This window comes from Scyliorhinus torazame, chromosome 7, assembly GCF_047496885.1.
Source record: "Scyliorhinus torazame isolate Kashiwa2021f chromosome 7, sScyTor2.1, whole genome shotgun sequence".
NCBI lineage: Eukaryota > Metazoa > Chordata > Chondrichthyes > Carcharhiniformes > Scyliorhinidae > Scyliorhinus > Scyliorhinus torazame.
Window position 1 is genome coordinate 72,059,640 of NC_092713.1, and position 27,220 is coordinate 72,086,859.

At 47.5% G+C, this 27,220-nt stretch overlaps 1 protein-coding gene across 2 annotated transcripts in view; it reads left to right on the plus strand.

Annotated features, from left to right (window-relative positions):
* The window catches only part of eps15 (epidermal growth factor receptor pathway substrate 15), a 341,920-nt gene that overhangs the window by 263,637 nt on the left and 51,063 nt on the right, over positions 1–27,220 (plus strand). Inside the window, exons 22-24 of one of the 2 annotated variants that reach the window (XM_072510904.1) lie at positions 8,939–9,015; positions 14,899–15,061; positions 15,288–15,463. In XM_072510904.1, coding sequence (XP_072367005.1) covers positions 8,939–9,015; positions 14,899–15,061; positions 15,288–15,463 — 416 coding nt within the window. The remainder of the gene's footprint in view (positions 1–8,938; positions 9,016–14,898; positions 15,062–15,287; positions 15,464–27,220) is intronic. The other variant, XM_072510905.1, reaches the window with a different exon arrangement.

A 27,220-nucleotide genomic window follows, 5' to 3' on the forward strand; every position in this document is an offset into this window, starting at 1 on the left:
CAGGTCCCCCCGCCACGCCAGGGCACTGGGTGGGGTGGCTGCTCTCCATCCCAGCAGGATCCGCCTTCGGGCGATCAACGAGGCGAAGGCTATGATATCTGCCTCCGCCCAGTTTCCAACCCTGGCTGGTCTGACACCCCGAATATGGCCTCCTGGGGACCCGGGTCCAGTTTCACACGCACCACCTTGGAAATTACCCTAAACACCTCCTTCCAGTATTCCCCTAGCTTTGGACAGGACCAAAACATATGAACGTGATTCACGCCCCCACCCCGCAACGCTCACACACATCCTCTACTCCTTCAAAAAATTGGCTCATCCTCACCCTCGTGAGGTGCGCGCTATATACCACCTTCAGCTGTATCAGCCCCAACCTCGCACATGAGGTGGAGGCATTCACTCTCTGGAGCACCTCACACCAGACCCCCTCCTCTATAACCTCTCCCAACTCTTCCTCCCACTTTGCTTTGATCTCTTCCAGTGGTGCCTTATCCTCTTCCAGAATAGCTCCGTACACCGCTGACACTGCTCCCTTCTCCAATCCCCTTGTCGTCAACACCTCCTCCAGCAATGTGGAGGCCGGTTCCTCTGGGAAGCTCTGTATCTCCTTCCTGGCAAGATCCCGAACCTGCATGTACCTAAACCCTTCTCCCTGCTCCAGCCCATACTTCGCTTCCAGCTCCCTCAATCCTGCAAACCGACCCCGAAGAAACAAATCTTTTAGCGTCTTAATCCCCTTCTCTTCCCATTTCCGAAAACTTCCATCCCACCTCCCTGGCTCAAATCTGAGGTTCCCCCGAATTGGCATTTCCCTTGACCCTAAACCCAACCCGAAGTGTTGGCGAAACTGCCTCCAGATTTTCAATGAAGCTATTATTACCGGACTCCCTGAATATTTCCCCGGAGCTATCGGGAGCGGCGTTGTTGCAAGTGCCTTCAGCCCCTACCCCCTGCACAAACTCTCCTCCATTCTGACCCACTGAGAATCCACCCCTCTGACCCAGCTCCGCACTTTCTCCACATTCGCCACCCAGTAGTAGTACAACAAGTTCGGGAGACCCAAACCCCCTGCCTGCCTTCCCCTCTGTAGCAGCACCTTTCTCACTCTGACTACCTTCCCTCTCCATATGAATGAGGTAATCCTTCCCTCAATCTCCCTGAAAAAAGACTTTGGCAGTAAAATCGGTAGGCATTGAAAAATAAACAGGAATCGCGGCAACACATTCATTTTAACCGCCTGTGCCCGACCGGCCAGTGACAGAGGAAGGCCGTCCCACCTTGCCAGATTGGCTTTCACTCTCCCCACCAAACTAGTGATGTTGTACCTGCAAAGCCTCCCCCACTCCCGGGCAACCTGCACCCCCAGATACCTAAAATGAGTCCCTGCTCTACGGAATGGCAGCCCCCCCCCCCCCACCCCTGCCCCCACCCCCGGCCGAGACAACACAAAGTACTCACTCTTGTCCAGGTTCAACTTGTACCCCGAGAAAGACCCAAATACCCGCAGTAGCTCCAATATTCCTCCTATCGACGCACTCGGCTCCGACACATACAGCAGCAAGTCGTCGGCATATAAGGACACCCTATGCTCTATTCCCCCCCCCGCGCTATTCCTTTCCATGCTCCCGAACTTCTCAATGCGATGGCCAACGGCTCAATCGCAAGTGCAAACAGCAGGGGGGACATAGGACATCCCTGTCTCGTCCCACGGTGGAGAGAGAAATATCTCAAACTGATATTATTAGTGCGGACACTCGCCTTCGGTTCCTTATATAATAACTTTACCCAGTTCACAAACCTTGGTCCAATCCCAAACCGCTCCAACACTGCCATCAGGTACCCCTATTCTACCCGATCAAACGCCTTCTCGGCGTCCAATGCCACAACTACCTCTGTTTCCTTTCTTTCCGCCGGTGCCATAACAACGTTCAAAACCCTCCTAATGTTCGAAAACAGCTGCCTCCCTTTCACGAACCCCGTCTGATCCTCCCCTATCATCTTCGGAAGGCACTCCTCCAGCCTACCCGCCAGTACCTTCGCCAACACTTTTACGTCAACATTCAGAAGTGATATGGGCCGATACGACCCACACTCCGTCGGATCCTTATCTTTTTTTAGTAACAGGGAAATCGATACCTGCCCCAAGGTTTGCGGCAACACCCCCTTCCCTATCGCCTCCTCAAACATCCCCACCATCAGGGGTGCCAACCTATCCTTACATTTTTTATAATATTCCACCTGAAACCCATCCGGCCCTGCCACCTTCCCCAACTGCATCCTCCCAATCGCATCCTTTATCTCCTGCTCCACTATTGCTCCTTCTAATGTAGCCCTGTCCCCCTCCACTAGCCTCGGGTACTCCAACCCATCGAGAAATTCCTGCATCTCACGGTCTCCTCCGAGTGGCTCTGACTTGTACAACCTCTCATAAAACTCCTCAAAAACCTTGTTAATCAGCACTGGGGCCACCACCAACTTCCCTGCCCTATCCTTCACCTGAAGAATTTCCCTTGCCGCTGCCTCCCTCCGGAGCTGACCTGCTAACATACGCCTTATCTCCATGTTCATAAACTGCACCCCTTGCTCGTCTCAGTTGGCGCACCGCCGTCGCCTGTAGTTCCTTCCTCTTTTCCAGCTTCGCCGGGTCCCCATCCTCTGCATACCTCCTATCTACCTCCAACATCTCATCTATTACCCTCTGCCGCTACAACCTCTCCTCCTTATCCACCCTGGCCTTAAACAAAATTACCTCGCCTCTCACCACCGCCTTTAGAGCCTCCCAGACGACTGCCTTTGACACCTCACCCGTACAATTGAAACCTACATATTCCTTAATTACCTTTTCAATTTTCTCACAGAATACTTGGTTCCCCAAAAGCCCCACATCCAGTTTCCACCCCGGTCTCTGCGCTGCCCCCTTCTCTTGCACCATATCCACCCAATGTGGAGCGTGATCTGACACTGCAATTGCAGAGTATTCCGACCCCTTGACTCCAGCCAGCAAAGCCTTCCCCACCACAAAAAAGTCGATCCACGAGTATACCTTATGGACCGCTGAGAAAAACGAATACTCCCATTCCCTTGGGTGCAGGAACCTCCAAGGGTCCACCCCTCCCATTTCCACCATTAGCCCAGCCAGCGCCTTCGCCCCCCCCCTGATGGGACCAGCGAGCGCGGCCGTGATCTGTCCAACCTTGGCTCCTGCACCAGGTTCCACCCCCCCCCCCCCAATCAGCTCATGCGTGTCTAAGTCGGGAATAGCCCCAAACACCTTCCTCGCGAATCCCACATCGTCCCAATTGGGACCGTATACACTTAACAGCGCCACTAATCTCCCCTCCAATGCCCCTGTCACAATCCATTAAAGACAGTGTTGAGGGCTTATTGTCAAGATTATCCAGCGGATTGGAATAAAGGAATTCCATTCGTACTGTTTGCAATTAGGGTTGCACCTAAAGAGTCAACCAAATTTAGTCCTTTTGAACTAATTTTTGATCATGAGGTAAGAGGACCACTTAAATTGATTAAGGAAAAATTGGTGGGTGAGAAATCGGAAATTACATTAATGGATTACGTGTCAAATTTTAGGGAACGATTAAATAGAGCAGATGAATTGGCTAGACAGCATTTGAAAGTTACACAAAATGTGATGAAATGGGTCGCGAACAAGAAATCCAAAGTTCGTAGTTTTGCCAGTGGAGATAAAGTTTTAGTGTTGGTACCAGAGGTAGAAGAGCCTTTAAAAGCTAGGTTTTGTGGACCTTATCAGATTGAAAGGAAATTAAGTGAGGTGAATTATGTGATAAGAACACCAGATCGAAGGAAGACTCACCGAGTATGTCATGCGAATATGCTTAAAAGGTACTTTGAAAGGGAATGAGAGAAAAAGGAGGGGGGTTTAATGATTCTAACTCAAAGTGACGAACCAAATCCAGATGACTGTGAATTTGACACACCTCAAATTAAATTGGAAAAAGAGGATGTTCTTAAAAATTGTTGAGTTACCTTCCAGAGGAAAAACGAACTGACCTGAAAGAGTTATTGATATCACATGGGCAAGTTTGTGGAGATACATTGGGAAGCGCTAAAATGACTATACATGATGTAGATGTGGGAAATGCTGTTCCAATCAAACAACATCCATATAGACTTAATCCTTTAAAATTGGCACAGGTTAACAGAGAGATTGAGAGTATGCTTACAAATGGAATAATTGAAGTGGCTTGCAGCCAATGGCGCTCACCCATAGTGATGGTACCTAAACCAGACGGTACCCAACGGTTGTTTGTGGACTATAGAAAGGTTAATGCAGTTACAAGAACGGACTCTTATCCTATCCTACATTTGGAGGAGTGCATTGAGAAAGTGGGACAGTCTGCTTTTATTTCCAAATTGGATTTACTTAAAGGTTACTGGCAGGTACCTTTATCCGAAAGGGTGAAGTAGATTTCAGCTTTTGTGACTCCAGATGGTATATACTAATTCAAAGTTATGCCATTTGGCATGAAAAATGCCCCAGCCACATTTCAATGGTTAACTTACACAGTCGTTTCAGAATTACCCAATTGTGCGGTATACATCGACGATCTGGTCATTTTTCAGCCAGACATGGACAGAACATGTAAAACATCTGATGGAGGTATTTGATCGACTTCAGGCGGGTTTGGTGATAAACCTAGCCAAAAGTGAATTTGGAAAAGCCCAAGTCACTTTCCTTTAGGAGTTTCCGATACCCTCGAGACAAAGGGAAATAATGCGATTTCTTGGCATGAGTGGATTTGATCGAACATTTGTGCAAATGTTTTGTAGCGTGATTGCTCCACTGATGGACTTGCTGAAGAAACTTCTAAAATTTCAATGGACAGCGGACTTTCGACAGGCATTTGACGGCCTGAAAGCTGTGATAACCAATGCTCCTGTGTTGGAGAATTGCAAGGGACTCTGGGTTCAGATTGAACTAAAGTATCTGACTTTAAAGAGAAATGCCAAGGCGTAGTGCAATGGACGGGTCGTGCAGAGACCTTCTTGTTCAAAGAGACTGTCAATCATGAAGGATTTCAATTGGAGGAAGAATGTAAAAAAAATGGACTATATTATTGTACCTGTTTGCGTGTGTTTTTTTTAAATGATAAAGTATATTTAAAGCATTTCGTAAAGGATAGTGAAAAGGTGAAAAATGAAACCATCTTGAAGTTGATGCGTTTTTTTTTCTTGGGGGGAGGTGTCATGAGAATGTCGCTTTAAGAAATGGTTAGCTGCTCATGTTACTGCAGTGATGTCAGAGTGCGGGTGGAGCTGAGCTCTGGTTCTGCTTTTTAGTTTCACTTTGAGAAAAGCTTGGGTGTGTCTGTTTTTTTAGTTTCGTTTTTCAGTGTGTTGCAGCTGAAGTCAGCCAAAGCAGCTGTACTGTTGATCTCTCTGTCATGAAGGACTATCTCTTGATTATTTGGTGAATTCAGAAATTTAAATGTTTTCAGTATTGAATGTAAACCCTGATGTGCTTCTGTTTAAAGGTTAAGCCTTTTGGATGTTAAAAGGACAGCTTAAAGGATTACTTAGTGTTGTATTCTTTGGGGGTGTATTTGAATTAATGGTTGCTAAGATATTCACTGTTGGTTTTAAAAAGGCTAACTTGAGTTCATAGAATAAACATTGTTTTGCTTTAAAAATACTTTTCCATTTCTGCTGTACCACACCTCTAGAGTGGGCCGTGTGCTCCCCATACCACAATCTATTAAAAGTTGTGGGTCAGGTGAACTCCATGATACACTTAGGGGTTCGCTAAACCCTGACCCATAACAATACATAGTATAAATACACACACAGTGAAAAAGATTTTTTACAAGGGGGGGGCAGTTTCTGTCATTTATTTACATGAGTTTGAACTTTGGACCATTCCTTCTTCTCGTTCTTTTGTCCTCCTTCCATCTTGCTGTATCCGTTTTGACTGTTGTCTTCCCCCGTGTTTTCTACCCCGCTTGTGTCCCCCTCTCTTTTCTCCCTGCTGGTTCTCCTCCGTTGTTTTTGCAAGTGTTTTTTTAATCATTTGTGTATTTTGCTTCCTTGGTGAATGCTTACTGGTTGTCTGCTGAAATGTTGTATGATGCAAAGGAATTAGGATTTCAGCACCTTGAAAACAATGGCAGCATTTTGTGGGTGGGATAGCCGTCATTGTGGTGAGTTTGGCCAATCAGACTATAACTGCTGCAACCCATCAGAAGAAAGTAACTTCAAACAGTAACAAGCAGCTTGAAACGTTCCAGAGCCAGGACTATGAGGTGAAGAAAATACTGTTTACAAGTTACATTCACCGGTCACTCCAATATAAATCAAAGCATATAATTTTGAACTTCTATAAAACCTTGCTTCGGTCTCAGTTGGAATAGTGTTTTAATCTCTTGGGGGATATTGAGGCTTTGGAAAGGATGCAGTGGAACTGCATGGCATGAGATTATTTCTCAGTCTCTACTTACCTAGGTGGACTCAAATAACTGATTTTTCATACTTTATAATATCTTAGACTTGAGTAATTTTATAAAATCATTAAGAAACCAGATTGTGGGCAGCACGGTGGCGCAGTGGGTTAGCACTGAGGCCTCACAGCGCCGAAGTCCCAGGTTTGATCCCGGCTCTGCGTCACTGTCCGTGTGGAGTTTGCACATTCTTCCTGTGTTTGCGTGGGTTGCGCCCCCACAACCCAAAAGATATGCAAGTTAGGTAGATTGGCCACGCTAAGTTGTCCCTTAATTGGAAAAAAAATGAATTGGGTACTCTAAATTTAAAGAAAAAGAAACCAGATTGTTTAAGTGTGGACCAGTTACTTTAACGAGATAGGCTCGGGAGAAAAAAGGGGCCATGCTTAGAATTTATGCAATAACAGGACTAGGTTAGATATTAGGCAGTTCTTCTTTTCTGAGAGAATGGTGGTCTAGTAGAATAAGTTGCCAGCTTAAGCAGTAAATGCTGATTCACTGAATTGCTTCAAGTGAAAACTGGGCTTGTTACTGCCAGGGGCCTTAGATAGATAAGTATCCTTTGATGTCCTGAAATATTTTGATTGTCAAATGGGTTCATAAATACATTTTCCAGATTTTTTTCCCCCCATAATTTTCCTGGGTTTTAAAAAAAATCATTTTTTCACCTCTCCCAAGAAATCGTACAGCTCTGGTTGGGTAGGGAAAGTCTATATCATGCTGCAAATGCCATTATAATTGTACAGGAAGGCTAGATGGCCACTGCATCTTTTCCTGTATAGCATTTCTGAATGCTCTAGACTTATTTTCAGAGAAAGAGTGCAAAGTCTCACACCATGGTGGCAGATCTTTAAAAAGTGAAGTATATTTCCTTTTGTGCTCAAGGTGTTTTCTACTGAAGTTGGGATTTGTGGCTAAACCGTGTCAATGGCACTTGTACAAAACAAACTACCCACCTGCCGTGTATTTACAGTGTTTTTGGTGTTTTCTCACAAACACCCTTGTAACTGAACAGGGGCAGTTTAAGAGAATGGTTGTATGACGTCATCAGAGAGGACATCACCGGCCGTTTGCACAGGCAAACGGGCAGTCTAACATCGCACCCTGTTGTGTGAGCAGCTTCTAAATAAAGCTTTACGTTTTGGTTGAACCTCCAAGGCCAGCAGGCTCTATCTTGAATCCACCACACCACCCACAGGCTGGAACTTCAACTAACATGCTCTCAAATATGCTGCGAGGACTCCCTCTTCCTTTTCATCCACTCCCATCCCAATTCCTAGGTCCAGCTAACTCCAGAGATCATAATCAAGCAAGCTGGCTCAACCCCCTGAACTGCACTGCTTCCAGTTCAAGCACACACATTCACATGAATGTATGAATGCATACCTCATGGAAACAAGGTGTTATCATGTAATCAAAATTTATCAATTATTGCAGGCAGCATGGTAGCACAAGTGGATAGCACTGTGGCTTCACAGCACCAGGGTCCCAGGTTCGATTCCCCGCTAGATCACTGTCTGTGCTGAGTCTGCGCGTTCTCCCCGTGTCTGAGTGGGTTTCCTCCGGGTGCTCCGGTTTCCTCCCACAGTCCAAAGACGTACAGGTTACGTGGATTGGCCATGATAAATTGCCCTTAGTGACCAAAAAGGTTAGGAGGGGTTATTGGGTTAAGGGGATCGGGTGGAGGTGTGGGCTTAAGTGGGTGCTCTTTCCAAGGGCTGGTGCAGACGCGATGGGCCGAATGGCTGCCTCCTGCTCTGTATGTTCTATTCCATATGCTACTCATTTAAGTGTATAATTAAGTGCATAATGGCTTTATTAAATTTGAATGTAAGAGAAAGAACTTGCAGTTATTTGTCTCTTTTCACAGCCTCACAACATCTCAAAACACTTTCCAGCCAATTAAGTATTTTGGAGTTTAGTCACTGTTACAGGAAACAGTCGACTTACACTCAGCAGGGTCCCACGAACAGCAATATTATAATGATAAGATGATCTCTTTGTGGTTGAGGGATAAATAGTACAACGGCCTTTAAAAATATCATGCAATGTACACATTCATAAAATAGATGTGAATGCACACTTTAATGTGTAATGACGCAATAAATGTTCAATGTGAATGTACACTTGAATGGCTTAAAAATGTGTCAATATATTTTCCTGAGAACCAAGTTTTTAAGAAAAGGTTTGAAAGCTTTAATTCTATCTTTTTCAACAAAGTTAATGTTTAATAGCGAACATTAGTCTTTACCAATTTCTTTTAGCCAATCTTATGCTGCAATCATAAACTATCTGGAGAAGACTTTCCAGAGCCTTCTAGACCTGATTTGTTTCTATGTATTGCATTTCACTGTTGCTGGCATGACTGATGTTTTTCAATGAAACTGACCCAAGAAAAATAAAATGATGTCTTTTGTAATGAAACTTAACATTTTTAATGGTTACATTATCTTCCTGTGTTCCAGTTGCTGACCCCTTTGTCTCAATGTTTGGAAATGATTCATTTGGAAGTGGTTTTGCTGATTTTAACACATTATCACAGGTAATTATAAACATATCGAGAATGGATAGTTTGCACATTTTCTTGTTATTTTTAATCTGTTGTTTTACAAAATTTGCATGTCCCGCAGTTGCTGCTCTTTCATTGTTACTGCGCTCTACGCTTGATGGAGTGTTGAAATAAAGACTGAAAATGCTCAGCAGGTCTGGCAGTATCTGCCGAGTTAACGTTTCAGGTTGATGAAAGTTCACAGACCTGAAACGTTAACTCTGTTTCTCTCTTCACAGATCCTGTTAGACCCGTTGAGTGTTATCAATATTTTCTGTTTTTATTTCAAATATCCAGCACCTGCAGTATTTTGCAGTTGTATTGTTGGGTTGATTTCACAGTTGGGAATAGCGAAGCATCAAACCTGATTGATCTGTCCCTTTTTGCCCATGTCTAGCTTTGGGGTGTCTTTCAAAGAGGAAATACACTGCTTGGTGCATACCTTATCTTTGAATAATTGCATTGGTGATGATGAGATGATGTTACGTCCTTAAAAGAAAAACTGAAGGAAAATAATGAATAAAAGCTAAAAGAACTTCAAACGTCCTTCTAACCTGGCATTCTGAAGAAGCTCTAGCATATTCTGCACTGTGCTTATCGGGTACTTGCATCCATCCATCTTGCATAATTTGAACACAAATAACAATTGGCCCTGAGGTTGGCATAGCTGATTAACACTGACAGGGACAAAACAAACAATGGGAATCTAAATTTAAAAGCAGAATTCTGCAGACGCTGGGAATCTGTAATAAAAACAGAAAATGCTGGAAATATTCAGCAGGTCTAACAACATCTCTGGAGATAGAAACCGAGTTTCAAGCATTGCCCATTCATCAGAATTTGAGAAAGCTAGAGATGTGACAGATTTTAAGCAAGAACACCAGGAAGGTGCTGACAGAACAAAAGGGAATGTCTCCATTAGGTTGAGGACAAGAGAGATTAAATGGTCAAAAGAATGATTCTGAGTCATTACCATCTCCTTTGCCTTGGGTCAGTTGGTCGGTTGTTGCCTCTGAATGAGAAGGTGGTTGTCGTGGAAATGATAATAAAGACAAATTCCTTGAGGTTCGATTTAAGGAAATTTATTTACACAAATATATTTGTGGAGAGAGAGTTCCGGCTGCATAGCAAGGGCATCGCCCTCTGAGATTCGATTGAAGAAAGCATATTTTTATAGTCTGAAATAACAGCTTGAAGTAAACAGCCATGTTTATATTAAATAGACCTTGGAAAGTACGTAAGTTGAAATACGTAGTACTTTTGTTCTTGCCCTTGGCTAAAAACAACTCGAGTACACATTTTGTTATCTTCCGGAGGACAGTGTGTTTTCATAATAAGGCCGAGACCAAAATATTAAGCAGTATTTTGTTTATGTTACCTGACCTACTTATTTTCGTTCAAAAGCAGTGTTGAACTATAGTCGAGCATTTGAAATGAAATGAAATGAAATGAAAACCGCTTATTGTCACAAGTAGGCTTCAAATGAAGTTACTGTGTAAAGCCCCTAGTCGCCACATTCCAGCGCCTGTTCGGGAAGGCTGTTACGGGAATTGAACTGTGCTGCTGGCCTGCCTTGGTCTGCTTTCAAAGCCAGCGATTTAGCCCTGTGCTAAAAAAAGCCCAGCATGCTTCTAAGTTGGCAACTCATTAATTTCCCTTCCACAGTGGTTCAAGTCCCAGTCACACAAACATAAGAACATACAAATTATTTGGATTTGTTTTTATTGTCACGTCACTGAGGTACAGTAAAAAGTATTGTTCTGTGTACAGTCCAGACAGATCATTCCATACATGAAAAAAGAAAAAAAACATAGGGCATACACAAATACACATTGTAAATACATAGACTCAGGCTTTGGGTGAAGTATACAGGAGTGCAGTACTATTCAGTAGAGGAGATATGTGGAGAGATCAGTTCAGTCCACAAGCTTGTTCAGGAGTCTGGTAACAGAAGGAAGAAGCTTTTTTTGAATCTGTTAGTGCGTGTTCTCAGACTTTTGTATCTCCTGCCCATTGGAAGAGTGAGTAACCTGGGTGGGAGGGGTCTTTGATTAAGCTGCCTGCTTTCCCAAAGCAGCGGGAGGTGTAGATGGAGTCAACGGATGGGAGGCAGGTTCGTGTGATGGACTGGGCTGTGTTCACAATTCTCTGAAGTTTCTTGCGGTCCTGGGCCGAGCAGTTGCCATACCAGGCTGTGATGCAGCCAGATAGGATGCTTTCTATGGTGCATCTGTAAAAGTTGGTAAGAGTCAATGTGGACATGCCGAATTTCCTTAGTTTCCTGGGGAAGTATAGGCGCTGTTATGCTTTCTTGGTGGTAGCATCAACATGGGTGGACCAGGACAGATTGTTGGTGATGTGCACACCTTGGAATTTGAAGCTGTCAACCATCTACACCTTGGCACCATTGATGCATACAGTGGTGTGTACAGTACTTTGCTTCCTGAAGCCATTGATTACCTCTTCAGTTTTGCTGACATTGAAGGAGAGATTGTTGTCGTTACACCACTCCACTAGATTCTCTATCTCCCTCCTGTACTCTGACTCATCGTTGTTTGAGATCCGTTCACAACAGTCGTGTCATCAGCAAACTTGTATTTGGAGTTGGAGCCAAATTTGCCACACAGTTGTGTGTGTGTATAGGGAGTATGGCAGGGGGCTAAGTACGCAGCCTTGCGGGACCCCAGTATTGAGGAATATTGTGGAGGAGGTGTTGTTTATCCTTACTGATTGTGGTCTGTGGATAAGGAGATTAAGGATCCAGTTGCAGAGGAAGGAGCCAAGTCCTATGTTTTGGAGCTTTGATATGAGCTTGGCGGGGATTATGGTGTTGAAGGCGGAGCTGTAGTCAATGAATAGGCGTCTGACGTAGGAGTCCTTGTTGTCGAGATGCTCCAGGGATGAGTTTAGGGCCAGGGTGATGGCGTCTGCTGTGTTGTGGCGGTATGCGAATTGTAGTGGATCTAGGCATTCTGGGAGTATGGGAGTTGATGTGTCTCATGACCAACCTCTTGAAGTACTTCATAATGATCGATGTCAAGACCACCAGAAGGTATCGTTGAGGCACGTTACCTGGTTCATCTTTGGCACCTGTATGATGGTGGAATTAGCAGTTGGTAGTCGGCCATTTGGACCCACGAGCCTCCTCTGCCACTTGGACCCACGAGCCTCCTCTGCCACTTGGACCCACGAGCCTCCTCTGCCATTTGGACCCACGTACTCCTCTGCCATTTGATAAGATCATGGCTGATATGATTGTGGCCTCAACTCTACTTTCCCGTCTACTCCCTGTGGGTGGCATGGTTGCTTCACAGCTCCAGGGACTCGGATTCGATTCCCAGCTTGAGTCACTGACTGTACGGAGTCTGCACGATTTCCCCATGCCTGCGTGGGTTTCCTCCTGGCGCTCCGGTTTCCTCCCACAAGTTCCGAAAGATATGCTTGTTAGGTGAATTGGACATTCTGAATTCTTCCTCCGTGTACCCGACAGGCACCGGAATGTGGCGACTAGGGGATTTTTATACAGTAACTTCATTGCAGTGTTAATGTAAGCCTACCTGTAACACTAATTTTAAAAAAGATTTAGAGTACCCAATTCATTTTTTCCAATTAAGGGGCAGTTTAGCGTGGCCAATCCACCCAGCTTGCACATTTTTGGGTTGTGGGGGCGAAACCCATGCAAACACAGCGAGAATGTGCAAACTCCACACTGACAGTGACCCAGAGCCGGGATCGAACCTGGGACCTCGGCGCTGTGAGGCCACAGTGCTAACCCACTGCGCCACCGTGCTACCCTACTTGGAACACTAATAAAGATTATTAAGGGAGTAATAATAATTATTATATTGCCCTCTTAACAATCACTAATCTATCTTATTTAGTCTTTAAACTATTCAATGACCCAGCCTCCACTGTTCTCTGGCGAAGAGAATTCTACAGACTAACGATCCTCAGAGAAAAAAAATTTCTTCATCTCTTTTGTAAATGGGAGACCCTTTATTTTTAAACTTCATCTCCTATTTCTAGTCTCTCCCACAAGGGGTAACATTTTCCCAGCATCCACCCTGTCATGTCCCCTCGGTACCTTTTATATGTTGCAATAAGATCAGCACTCATTTTCTAATCTCCAGACCCTTCACAACTTGCTACAGGGCAGGTCAAAGGCTAGGAATCCTAAGGCGAGTAACACACCTCCTGACCCCCCCCAAAGCCTGACCATCATCTACAAGACACAAGTCAGGAGCGTAATGGAATACTCTCCACTTGCCTGGGTGAGTGCAGCTCCAACAACACTCAAGAAGCTTGACACCATTCAGGACAGCACGTAGGGCAGCACGGTAGCATTGTGGATAGCACAATTGCTTCACAGCTCCAGGGTCCCAGGTTCGATTCTGGCTTGGGTCACTGTCTGTGCGGAGTCTGCACATCCTCCTCGTGTGTGCGTGGGTTTCCTCCGGGTGCTCCGGTTTCCTCCCACAGTCCAAAGATGTGCAGGTTAGGTGGATTGGCCATGATAAAATTGCTCTTAGTGTCCAAAATTGCCCTTAGTGTTGCGTGGAGTTACTGGGTTATGGGGATAGGGTGGAGGTGTTGACCTTGGGTAGGGTGCTCTTTCCAAGAGCCGGTGCAGACTCGATGGGCCGAATGGCCTCCTTCTGCACTGTAAATTCTATGATAAGGACAAAGCAGCCCGCTTGATTGCTCCTTCTTCCACAAACATTCAAACCCTCCACCACCGACGAACAGTGGCAGCCTTGTGTACCATCTACAAGATGCACTGCAGTCACTCACCAAGGTTCCTTCGACAGCAACCTCCAAACCCACGACCACTACCATCTAGAAGGACAAGAGCAACAGATACTGGGAATCCCACCACCTGGAGGTTCCCCTCCAAGTCGCTCACCACTCTGACTTGGAAATATATCGCTGTTCCTTCACTGTCGCTGGGGCAAAATCCTAGAACTCCCTCCCTAACAGCATAGTGGGTGCACCTACACCTGAAGGACTGCAGCGGTTCAAGAAGGCAACTCATCACCACCTTCTGAAGGGCAACTAGGGATGGCCAATAAATGCAGGCCTAACCAGCGACGCCCACATCCCATAAATAAATTGAAAACAAATTTGCTGTGCTTCTTATGTTTGTGTCATCAGCAAATATACATACATTCAGACCCTTCATCCAAGCTATTGATATTGATTATAAATAGTTCAGATCCCAGCACTGATCCTAGTGGCACTCCACTATTTACAGCTTGCCAACCTGAAAATAAGCCATTTATGTCTACTCTCTGCTAGCTAACCGATCCTCTGTCCATGCTAACATGTTACCCCGAACACTGTGAGCTCTTATTTTCCAGTAACCTTATGTGGTAACTTATCAAATGCTTTTTGGAAATCCAAATGCACCACATCTACAGGTTCCCCATTATATGTTGTTTGTTACTTCCTCAAAGAACTCAAATAAATTAGTCAAACATGATTTCCCCCTCACAAAATCAGGTTGACCCTGCTTGATTGGATTAAGATTTTCAAAGTGCCCTGCTATAGCCTCCTTAATAATAGCTTCTAGCATTTTCACTATGACAGATGTTAGACTAACTCACCTATACTTTCCTACTGTCTGTCTCCCCTTATTTCTTGAATAGAGGAGTTTCATTCACTATTTTCTAATCTGATGGGATCTTTCCAGAATCTAAGGAATTTTGGAAATTTGCAACCAATGTGTCCACTATGTCAGCAGCCACTTCTTTTAAGATTGTGGACATTTGTAGAAGCTCTTTGTTGCTGTATTACACCCACAGGGTGTCCTTCATAGCTATCAGCTTTACATCACTCATAACATTCTTCATTCTGCTTTCTCTTTAAATATACATTCAGTCCGACCATGCAGATCCTTTCAGTTCTGCTGCAGGAATGGACCACGGTAATGATGTCTTTGGGAAAAATGGATTCGTAGATGAACCTGTAAAAATTGAAGAGGTTCCTCCAGCATTACCACCGAAAGTTGGCACTCCAACAAGACCCCCTCCACCACCACCTGGTAAGGATGATTTCAGAAATGGTATAGTTGTGTTTCAAATGCTAATTCTATTTCTTTTAATGACTCAGACCAATCAAGCATCCTTTGCTCACTGTAGAAAATTTCTTTTTTTCTAAGTTTACGGTGATCCTCCTTATCAGATTTTGACTGATTTTAAAAGTTAACCATTTCAACTCTCTTTCACATCACAACATTTAATATTTTTGTATTTCTATTTTAAATGTAGGTAAAAGACTTTCTCTTGTAAAGTCAGAATTATCCGACTCCTTCAAGTTAAATGATCCTTTCCATCCGTTTAATTCAGGGGATTCATTCCATAAAGAAAATCATCTTGATCCATTTGCTCCAACCTCACCAAGTAAAGATGTAGGAGACAACACAAATTTTGCGAACTTCAATGCTGTAAGTGTGTTGCTTGTTTGCCTGTGTTGATAATTTGCTCTAAGGTACAAAAAATATGTATTTGAGATTTTGTTTAGGTACAAATGGCAACATGGAGTTTCTGGAATTTTTGTGCTGTCTCAAGAAGTGGTCGGACATTTATTCTTAACCATGGTTGCCCAGATTGCACATCTTTCATCTTGCCAGTGCTGTCAGAGGAGAGGTTTTAACTGCAAGCTCGCTGCATTTGCTATGATCTGAACCAGACCCCCAGGTGTATGTTATGATCTGGCTTGGGACCAGGAACCTTTTGTTTAAAGTAGACAGAGTTTGAAATCCCAGGTAATTGCTAAGAAAAGAAAGTCACAAGATTCCATGGTTTTTGAACAAACAAAATAAACTTTATTATACAAGGTCAGAAAACTAAAACAATTTACAATATCCATCTTATGTTCTAACATAAAGAATTAGCATGAGGTAAATATGAAATAACAGGCAAAGTGTGGTCAAACACATTACACTGTATAAAAATGGCATATGTGACCAAGCATTTCTCAGCAACCCACCCAGACATCAGTGCTCACTTCCCTTGGATTCCCGACTCTGTACTCCAACACCGACTAACAGACACAACTCCAGCTCTTCAGCCAAGCCATGCAGTACATCATTGCTCCAAAGGCATACCTTTGCCCCAGTGGCCCTCAGCACAGAGTCACCAACCTTCCGCTGTCTTTTTGGCTTTCCAGGTTTTCTCGCAAGCCCTCACTGTCTGGAGTCTGCCAATCCAGCTCCTCCGGGCTAACTGCAGCACTTTAGCTGCAAAGAGGTTCTTCAATTCGGACTCTCTACCTCTGACTAAAACTAACTGACCCTTGAATTGACCAGTCAAAACACTCCCAAGAGGGTTCTGCCCCTGTTGCTAGCAGGATCAAATGTGACTAGGATGGGAACAACCTGTGCCCTGAATGGTTATCTACACCAACCCTCCGAAAGAGCACCCTTACTTAGGTCCTCTCCCCATAACCCCACGGAACCTTTGAATACTAAGGGAGAATTTAGCATGGCCAATCCACCCAACCTGCACATGTTTGGACTATGGGAGGAAACCGGAGAAGCTGGCGGAAACCCACGCAGACACGGGGTGAATGTGCAAACTCCACACAGACAGTTACTCGAGGCCGGAATTGAAACCAGGTCCCTGGCGCTGTCAGGCAGCAGTGCTTAACTTAAAACATTACAAGTTCCTGTCCTCTTCTGCTAAAACTGCTTGCTATTGCAGGATCATCCTGAAAAACGAAGGTAACCCCCACCCGATTATTTTTACTGCACTGCCAACCATTTTCTTAAAACCCTTTCTTTTTTTTTAATGTATTTTATTCCAAACGTGTGTAAAGAAAAAGGAACATATACAACAACACACTCCATAGTGTTATAGGAGAGGCGTTTTCAGAACCCCAAAATGTATCATGGAGTTCAACCAACCTCCCCCTTTAATGCTATTGTTGCTTTTCCGAGCACACGGCTTGTTCCCTCGGTGTGGGATTACAATTATGGACACGTGGGTTTTTAAACACAAAACAATGTTTATCCATGAACTCAACTTAACCTCTTAAATAAACATTGGATCTCTTAACACCCCCTTGCTTCGAAGATAACCCCGACAATATTACAACACTAAATAATCCTTCAGTTATTCCTTTCAACATCCAAGAGAGACTTAACACCTTTAAACAGAAACACATCAGGTTAAAGGCTTTACCATTATGAGTTTAAATCACCCAAATGATCCAGATAGTCTTTCATGGCAGAGATCACAGCAGATCCAGCTCACTGCAAACACAGACACACACCCAAGCTCTTTTCTTCCAAACTGAAACTACCGTCACCACACGGTATCTCACTGACTGTGATCGACTGTCACCACACGGCATCTCACTCACTGTGATCGACCGTCACCACACGGTATCTCACTCACTGTGATCGACCGTCACCACACGGTATCTCACTCACTGTGATCGTCTGTCACCACACGGTATCTCACTCACTGTGATCGTCTGTCACCACACGGTATCTCACTCACTGTGATCGACCGTCACCACACGGTATCTCACTCACTGTGATCGACTGTCACCACACGGTATCTCACTGACTGTGATCGACCGTCACCACACGGTATCTCACTCACTGTGATCGTCTGTCACCACACGGTACCTCACTCACTGTGATCGACTGTCACCACACGGTATCTCACTCACTGTGATCGACCGTCACCACACGGTATCTCACTCACTGTGATCGACCGTCACCACACGGTATCTCACTGACTGTGATCGACCGTCACCACACGGTATCTCACTGACTGTGATCGACTGTCACCACACGGTATCTCACTGACTGTGATCGACCGTCACCACACGGTATCTCACTGACTGTGATCGACCGTCACCACACGGTATCTCACTCACTGTGATCGTCTGTCACCACACGGTACCTCACTCACTGTGATCGACTGTCACCACACGGTATCTCACTCACTGTGATCGACCGTCACCACACGGTATCTCACTGACTGTGATCGACCGTCACCACACGGTATCTCACTGACTGTGATCGACTGTCACCACACGGTATCTCACTGACTGTGATCGACCGTCACCACACGGTATCTCACTCACTGTGACCGTCCGTCACCACACGGTACCTCACTCACTGTGATCGACCGTCACCACACGGTATCTCACTCACTGTGATCGACCGTCACCACACAGTATCTCACTCACTGTGATCGACCGTCACCACACGGTATCTTACTCACTGTGATCGTCCGTCACCACACTGTATCTCACTCACTGTGATCGACTGTCAACACACGGTATCTCACTCACTGTGATCGACCGTCACCACACGGTATCTCACTGACTGTGATCGTCCGTCACCACACGGTATCTCACTGACTGTGATCGACTGTCACCACACGGTATCTCACTCACTGTGATCGTCCGTCACCACACGGTATCTCACTCACTGTGATCGTCTGTCACCACACGGTATCTCACAGACTGTGATCGACTGTCACCACACGGTATCTCACTCACTGTGATCGACCGTCACCACACGGTATCTCACTGACTGTGATCGACCGTCACCACACGGTATCTCACTGACTGTGATCGACCGTCACCACACGGTATCTCACTCACTGTGATCGACCGTCACCACACGGTATCTCACTCACTGTGATCGACTGTCAACACACGGTATCTCACTCACTGTGATCGACCGTCACCACACGGTATCTCACTGACTGTGATCGTCCGTCACCACACGGTACCTCACTCAGTGTGATCGACTGTCACCACACGGTATCTCACTCACTGTGATCGAACGTCACCACACGGTATCTCACTGACTGTGATCGTCCGTCACCACACGGTATCTCACTGACTGTGATCGACTGTCACCACACGGTATCTCACTCACTGTGATCGTCCATCACCACACGGTATCTCACTCACTGTGATCGTCTGTCACCACACGGTATCTCACTGACTGTGATCGACCGTCACCACACGGTATCTCACTGACTGTGATCGACCGTCACCACACGGTATCTCACTGACTGTGATCGACCGTCACCACACGGTATCTCACTCACTGTGATCGACCGTCACCACACGGTATCTCACTCACTGTGATCGACTGTCAACACACGGTATCTCACTCACTGTGATCGACCGTCACCACACGGTATCTCACTGACTGTGATCGTCCGTCACCACACGGTACCTCACTCACTGTGATCGACTGTCACCACACGGTATCTCACTCACTGTGATCGTCTGTCACCACACGGTATCTCACCGACTGTAATCGACCGTCACCACACGGTATCTCACTCACTGTGATCGACCGTCACCACACAGTATCTCACTCACTGTGATCTTCCGTCACCACATGGTATCTCACTGACTGTGATCGACTGTCACCACACGGTATCTCACCGACTGTGATCGACTGTCACCACACGGTATCTCACCGACTGTGATCGACCGTCACCACATGGTATCTCACTGACTGTGATCGACCGTCACCACACGGTATCTCACAGACTGTGATCGACTGTCACCACACGGCATCTCACTCACTGTGATCGACCGTCACCACACGGTATCTCACTCACTGTGATCGACCGTCACCACACGGTATCTCACTCACTGTGATCGTCTGTCACCACACGGTATCTCACTCACTGTGATCGTCTGTCACCACACGGTATCTCACTGGCTGTGATCGACCGTCACCACACGGTATCTCACTGACTGTGATGTTCCGTCACCACACGGTATCTCACTGACTGTGATCGACTGTCGCCACACGGTATCTCACCGACTGTGATCGACCGTCACCACACGGTATCACACTCACTGTGATCGACCGTCACCACACGGTATCTCACTCACTGTGATCGTCCGTCACCACACGGTATCTCACTGACTGTGATCGACTGTCACCACACGGTATCTCACCGACTGTGATCGACCGTCACCACACGGTATCTCACTGACTGTGATCGACCGTCACCACACGGTATCTCACTGACTATGATCGACCGTCACCACACGGTATCTCACCGACTGTGATCGACCGTCACCACACGGTATCTCACTCACTGTGATCGACCGTCACCACACGGTATCTCACTCACTGTGATCGTCCGTCACCACACGGTATCTCACTGACTGTGATCGACTGTCACCACACGGTATCTCACCGACTGTGATCGACCGTCACCACACGGTATCTCACTGACTGTGATCGACCGTCACCACACGGTATCTCACCGACTGTGATCGACCGTCACCACACGGTATCTCACTGACTGTGATCGACCGTCACCACACGGTATCTCACTCACTGTGATCGACCGTCACCACACGGTATCTCACTCACTGTGATCGTCTGTCACCACACGGTATCTCACCGACTGTGATCGACCGTCACCACATGGTATCTCACTCACTGTGATCGACCGTCACCACACGGTATCTCACTGACTGTGATCGACCGCCACCACACGGTATCTCACTCACTGTGATCGTCTGTCACCACACGGTATGTCACTGACTGTGATCGACCATCACCACACGGTATCTCACTGACTGTGATCGACTGTCACCACACTGTATCTCACTGACTGTGATCGTCCGTCACCACACGGTATCTCACTCACTGTGATCGACCGTCACCACACGGTATCTCACTGACTGTGATCGTCCGTCACCACACGGTACCTCACTCACTGTGATCGACTGTCACCACACGGTATCTCACTCACTGTGATCGACCGTCACCAACGGTATCTCACTCACTGTGATCGACCGTCACCACGCGGTATCTCACTGACTGTGATCGACCGTCACCACACGGTATCTCACTCACTGTGATCGTCTGTCACCACACATATCTCATTCACTGTGATCGACCGTCACCACACGGTATCTCACTGACTGTGATCTTCCGTCACCACACGGTATCTCACTGACTGTGATCGACTGTCACCACACGGTATCTCACCGACTGTGATCGACCGTCACCACACGGTATCTCACTCACTGTGATCGACCGTCACCACACAGTATCTCACTCACTGTGATCTTCCGTCACCACATGGTATCTCACTGACTGTGATCGACTGTCACCACACGGTATCTCACCGACTGTGATCGACTGTCACCACACGTTATCTCACCGACTGTGATCGACCGTCACCACATGGTATCTCACTGACTGTGATCGACCGTCACCACACGGTATCTCACAGACTGTGATCGACTGTCACCACACGGCATCTCACTCACTGTGATCGACCGTCACCACACGGTATCTCACTCACTGTGATCGACCGTCACCACACGGTATCTCACTCACTGTGATCGTCTGTCACCACACGGTATCTCACTCACTGTGATCGTCTGTCACCACACGGTATCTCACTCACTGTGATCGACCGTCACCACACGGTATCTCACTCACTGTGATCGACTGTCACCACACGGTATCTCACTCACCGTGATCGTCTGTCACCACACGGTATCTCACTGACTGTGATCGACCGTCACCACACGGTATCTCACTCACTGTGATCGTCTGTCACCACACGCTATCTCACTCACTGTGATCGTTTGTCACCACACGGTATCTCACTCACTGTGATCGACCGTCACCACACGGTATCTCACTCACTGTGATCGTCTGTCACCACACGGTATCTCACTGACTGTGATCGTCTGTCACCACACGGTATCTCACTGACTGTGATCGATCGTCACCACACGGTATCTCACTCACTATGATCGACCGTCACCACACGGTATCTCACTGACTGTGATCGACCGTCACCACACGGTATCTCACTGACTGTGATCGACCGTCACCACACGGTATCTCACTGACTGTGATCTTCCGTCACCACACGGTATCTCACTGACTGTGATCGACCGTCATCACACGGTATCTCACCGACTGTGATCGACCGTCACCACACGGTATCTCACTCACTGTGATCGACCGTCACCACACGGTATCTCACTCACTGTGATCGTCCGTCACCACACGGTATCTCACTGACTGTGATCGACTGTCACCACACGGTATCTCACCGACTGTGATCGACCGTCACCGCACGGTATCTCACTGACTGTGATCGACCGTCTACACACGGTATCTCACTGACTGTGATCGACCGTCACCACACGGTATCTCACTGACTGTGAATGACCGTCACCACACGGTATCTCACTTGCTGTGATCGTCTGTCACCACACGGTATCTCACTGACTGTGATCGACCGTCACCACACGGTATCTCACTCACTGTGATCGACCGTCACCACACGGTATCTCACTGACTGTGATCGTCCGTCACCACACGGTACCTCACTCACTGTGATCGACTGTCACCACACGGTATCTCACTCACTGTGATCGACCGTCACCAACGGTATCTCACTCACTGTGATCGACCGTCACCACACGGTATCTCACTGACTGTGATCGACCGTCACCACACGGTATCTCACTCACTGTGATCGTCTGTCACCACACATATCTCATTCACTGTGATCGACCGTCACCACACGGTATCTCACTGACTGTGATCTTCCGTCACCACACGGTATCTCACTGACTGTGATCGACTGTCACCACACGGTATCTCACCGACTGTGATCGACCGTCACCACACGGTATCTCACTCACTGTGATCGACCGTCACCACACAGTATCTCACTCACTGTGATCTTCCGTCACCACATGGTATCTCACTGACTGTGATCGACTGTCACCACACGGTATCTCACCGACTGTGATCGACTGTCACCACACGGTATCTCACCGACTGTGATCGACCGTCACCACATGGTATCTCACTGACTGTGATCGACCGTCACCACACGGTATCTCACAGACTGTGATCGACTGTCACCACACGGCATCTCACTCACTGTGATCGACCGTCACCACACGGTATCTCACTCACTGTGATCGACCGTCACCACACGGTATCTCACTCACTGTGATCGTCTGTCACCACACGGTATCTCACTCACTGTGATCGTCTGTCACCACACGGTATCTCACTCACTGTGATCGACCGTCACCACACGGTATCTCACTCACCGTGATCGTCTGTCACCACACGGTATCTCACTGACTGTGATCGACCGTCACCACACGGTATCTCACTCACTGTGATCGTCTGTCACCACACGCTATCTCACTCACTGTGATCGTCTGTCACCACACGGTATCTCACTCACTGTGATCGACCGTCACCACACGGTATCTCACTCACTGTGATCGTCTGTCACCACACGGTATCTCACTGACTGTGATCGTCTGTCACCACACGGTATCTCACTGACTGTGATCGATCGTCACCACACGGTATCTCACTCACTATGATCGACCGTCACCACACGGTATCTCACTGACTGTGATCGACCGTCACCACACGGTATCTCACTGACTGTGATCGACCGTCACCACACGGTATCTCACTGACTGTGATCTTCCGTCACCACACGGTATCTCACTGACTGTGATCGACCGTCATCACACGGTATCTCACCGACTGTGATCGACCGTCACCACACGGTATCTCACTCACTGTGATCGACCGTCACCACACGGTATCTCACTCACTGTGATCGTCCGTCACCACACGGTATCTCACTGACTGTGATCGACTGTCACCACACGGTATCTCACCGACTGTGATCGACCGTCACCGCACGGTATCTCACTGACTGTGATCGACCGTCACCACACGGTATCTCACTGACTGTGATCGACCGTCACCACACGGTATCTCACTGACTGTGAATGACCGTCACCACACGGTATCTCACTTGCTGTGATCGTCTGTCACCACACGGTATCTCACTCACTGTGATCGACCGTCACCAACGGTATCTCACTCACTGTGATCGACCGTCACCACACGGTATCTCACTGACTGTGATCGACCGTCACCACACGGTATCTCACTCACTGTGATCGTCTGTCACCACACATATCTCATTCACTGTGATCGACCGTCACCACACGGTATCTCACTGACTGTGATCTTCCGTCACCACACGGTATCTCACTGACTGTGATCGACTGTCACCACACGGTATCTCACCGACTGTGATCGACCGTCACCACACGGTATCTCACTCACTGTGATCGACCGTCACCACACAGTATCTCACTCACTGTGATCTTCCGTCACCACATGGTATCTCACTGACTGTGATCGACTGTCACCACACGGTATCTCACCGACTGTGATCGACTGTCACCACACGGTATCTCACCGACTGTGATCGACCGTCACCACATGGTATCTCACTGACTGTGATCGACCGTCACCACACGGTATCTCACAGACTGTGATCGACTGTCACCACACGGCATCTCACTCACTGTGATCGACCGTCACCACACGGTATCTCACTCACTGTGATCGACCGTCACCACACGGTATCTCACTCACTGTGATCGTCTGTCACCACACGGTATCTCACTCACTGTGATCGTCTGTCACCACACGGTATCTCACTCACTGTGATCGACCGTCACCACACGGTATCTCACTCACTGTGATCGACTGTCACCACACGGTATCTCACTCACCGTGATCGTCTGTCACCACACGGTATCTCACTGACTGTGATCGACCGTCACCACACGGTATCTCACTCACTGTGATCGTCTGTCACCACACGCTATCTCACTCACTGTGATCGTTTGTCACCACACGGTATCTCACTCACTGTGATCGACCGTCACCACACGGTATCTCACTCACTGTGATCGTCTGTCACCACACGGTATCTCACTGACTGTGATCGTCTGTCACCACACGGTATCTCACTGACTGTGATCGATCGTCACCACACGGTATCTCACTCACTATGATCGACCGTCACCACACGGTATCTCACTGACTGTGATCGACCGTCACCACACGGTATCTCACTGACTGTGATCGACCGTCACCACACGGTATCTCACTGACTGTGATCTTCCGTCACCACACGGTATCTCACTGACTGTGATCGACCGTCATCACACGGTATCTCACCGACTGTGATCGACCGTCACCACACGGTATCTCACTCACTGTGATCGACCGTCACCACACGGTATCTCACTCACTGTGATCGTCCGTCACCACACGGTATCTCACTGACTGTGATCGACTGTCACCACACGGTATCTCACCGACTGTGATCGACCGTCACCGCACGGTATCTCACTGACTGTGATCGACCGTCTACACACGGTATCTCACTGACTGTGATCGACCGTCACCACACGGTATCTCACTGACTGTGAATGACCGTCACCACACGGTATCTCACTTGCTGTGATCGTCTGTCACCACACGGTATCTCACTGACTGTGATCGACCGTCACCACACGGTATCTCACTCACTGTGATCGACCGTCACCACACGGTATCTCACTGACTGTGATCGTCCGTCACCACACGGTACCTCACTCACTGTGATCGACCGTCACCACACGGTATCTCACTCACTGTGATCGTCTGTCACCACACATATCTCATTCACTGTGATCGACCGTCACCACACGGTATCTCACTGACTGTGATCTTCCGTCACCACACGGTATCTCACTGACTGTGATCGACTGTCACCACACGGTATCTCACCGACTGTGATCGACCGTCACCACACGGTATCTCACTCACTGTGATCGACCGTCACCACACAGTATCTCACTGACTGTGATCGACTGTCACCACACGGTATCTCACCGACTGTGATCGACTGTCACCACACGGTATCTCACCGACTGTGATCGACCGTCACCACATGGTATCTCACTGACTGTGATCGACCGTCACCACACGGTATCTCACAGACTGTGATCGACTGTCACCACACGGCATCTCACTCACTGTGATCGACCGTCACCACACGGTATCTCACTCACTGTCATCGACCGTCACCACACGGTATCTCACTCACTGTGATCGTCTGTCACCACACGGTATCTCACTCACTGTGATCGTCTGTCACCACACGGTATCTCACTCACTGTGATCGACCGTCACCACACGGTATCTCACTCACTGTGATCGACTGTCACCACACGGTATCTCACTCACCGTGATCGTCTGTCACCACACGGTATCTCACTGACTGTGATCGACCGTCACCACACGGTATCTCACTCACAGTGATCGTCTGTCACCACACGCTATCTCACTCACTGTGATCGTCTGTCACCACACGGTATCTCACTCACTGTGATCGACCGTCACCACACGGTATCTCACTCACTGTGATCGTCTGTCACCACACGGTATCTCATTGACTGTGATCGTCTGTCACCACACGGTATCTCACTGACTGTGATCGATCGTCACCACACGGTATCTCACTCACTATGATCGACCGTCACCACACGGTATCTCACTGACTGTGATCGACCGTCACCACACGGTATCTCACTGACTGTGATCGACCGTCACCACACGGTATCTCACTGACTGTGATCTTCCGTCACCACACGGTATCTCACTGACTGTGATCGACCGTCATCACACGGTATCTCACCGACTGTGATCGACCGTCACCACACGGTATCTCACTCACTGTGATCGACCGTCACCACACGGTATCTCACTCACTGTGATCGTCCGTCACCACACGGTATCTCACTGACTGTGATCGACTGTCACCACACGGTATCTCACCGACTGTGATCGACCGTCACCGCACGGTATCTCACTGACTGTGATCGACCGTCACCACACGGTATCTCACTGACTGTGATCGACCGTCACCACACGGTATCTCACTGACTGTGAATGACCGTCACCACACGGTATCTCACTTGCTGTGATCGTCTGTCACCACACGGTATCTCACTGACTGTGATCGACCGTCACCACACGGTATCTCACTCACTGTGATCGTCTGTCACCACACAGTATCTCACTCACTGTGATCGACCGTCACCACACGGTATCTCACTCACTGTGATCGACTGTCACCACACGGTATCTCACTCACTGTGATCGACCGTCACCACACAGTATCTCACTCACTGTGATCGACCGTCACCACACGGTATCTCACTCACTGTGATCATCCGTCACCACACGGTATCTCACAGACTGTGATCGACTGTCACCACACGGTATCTCACCGACTGTGATCGACCGTCACCACACGGTATCTCACTGACTGTGATCGAC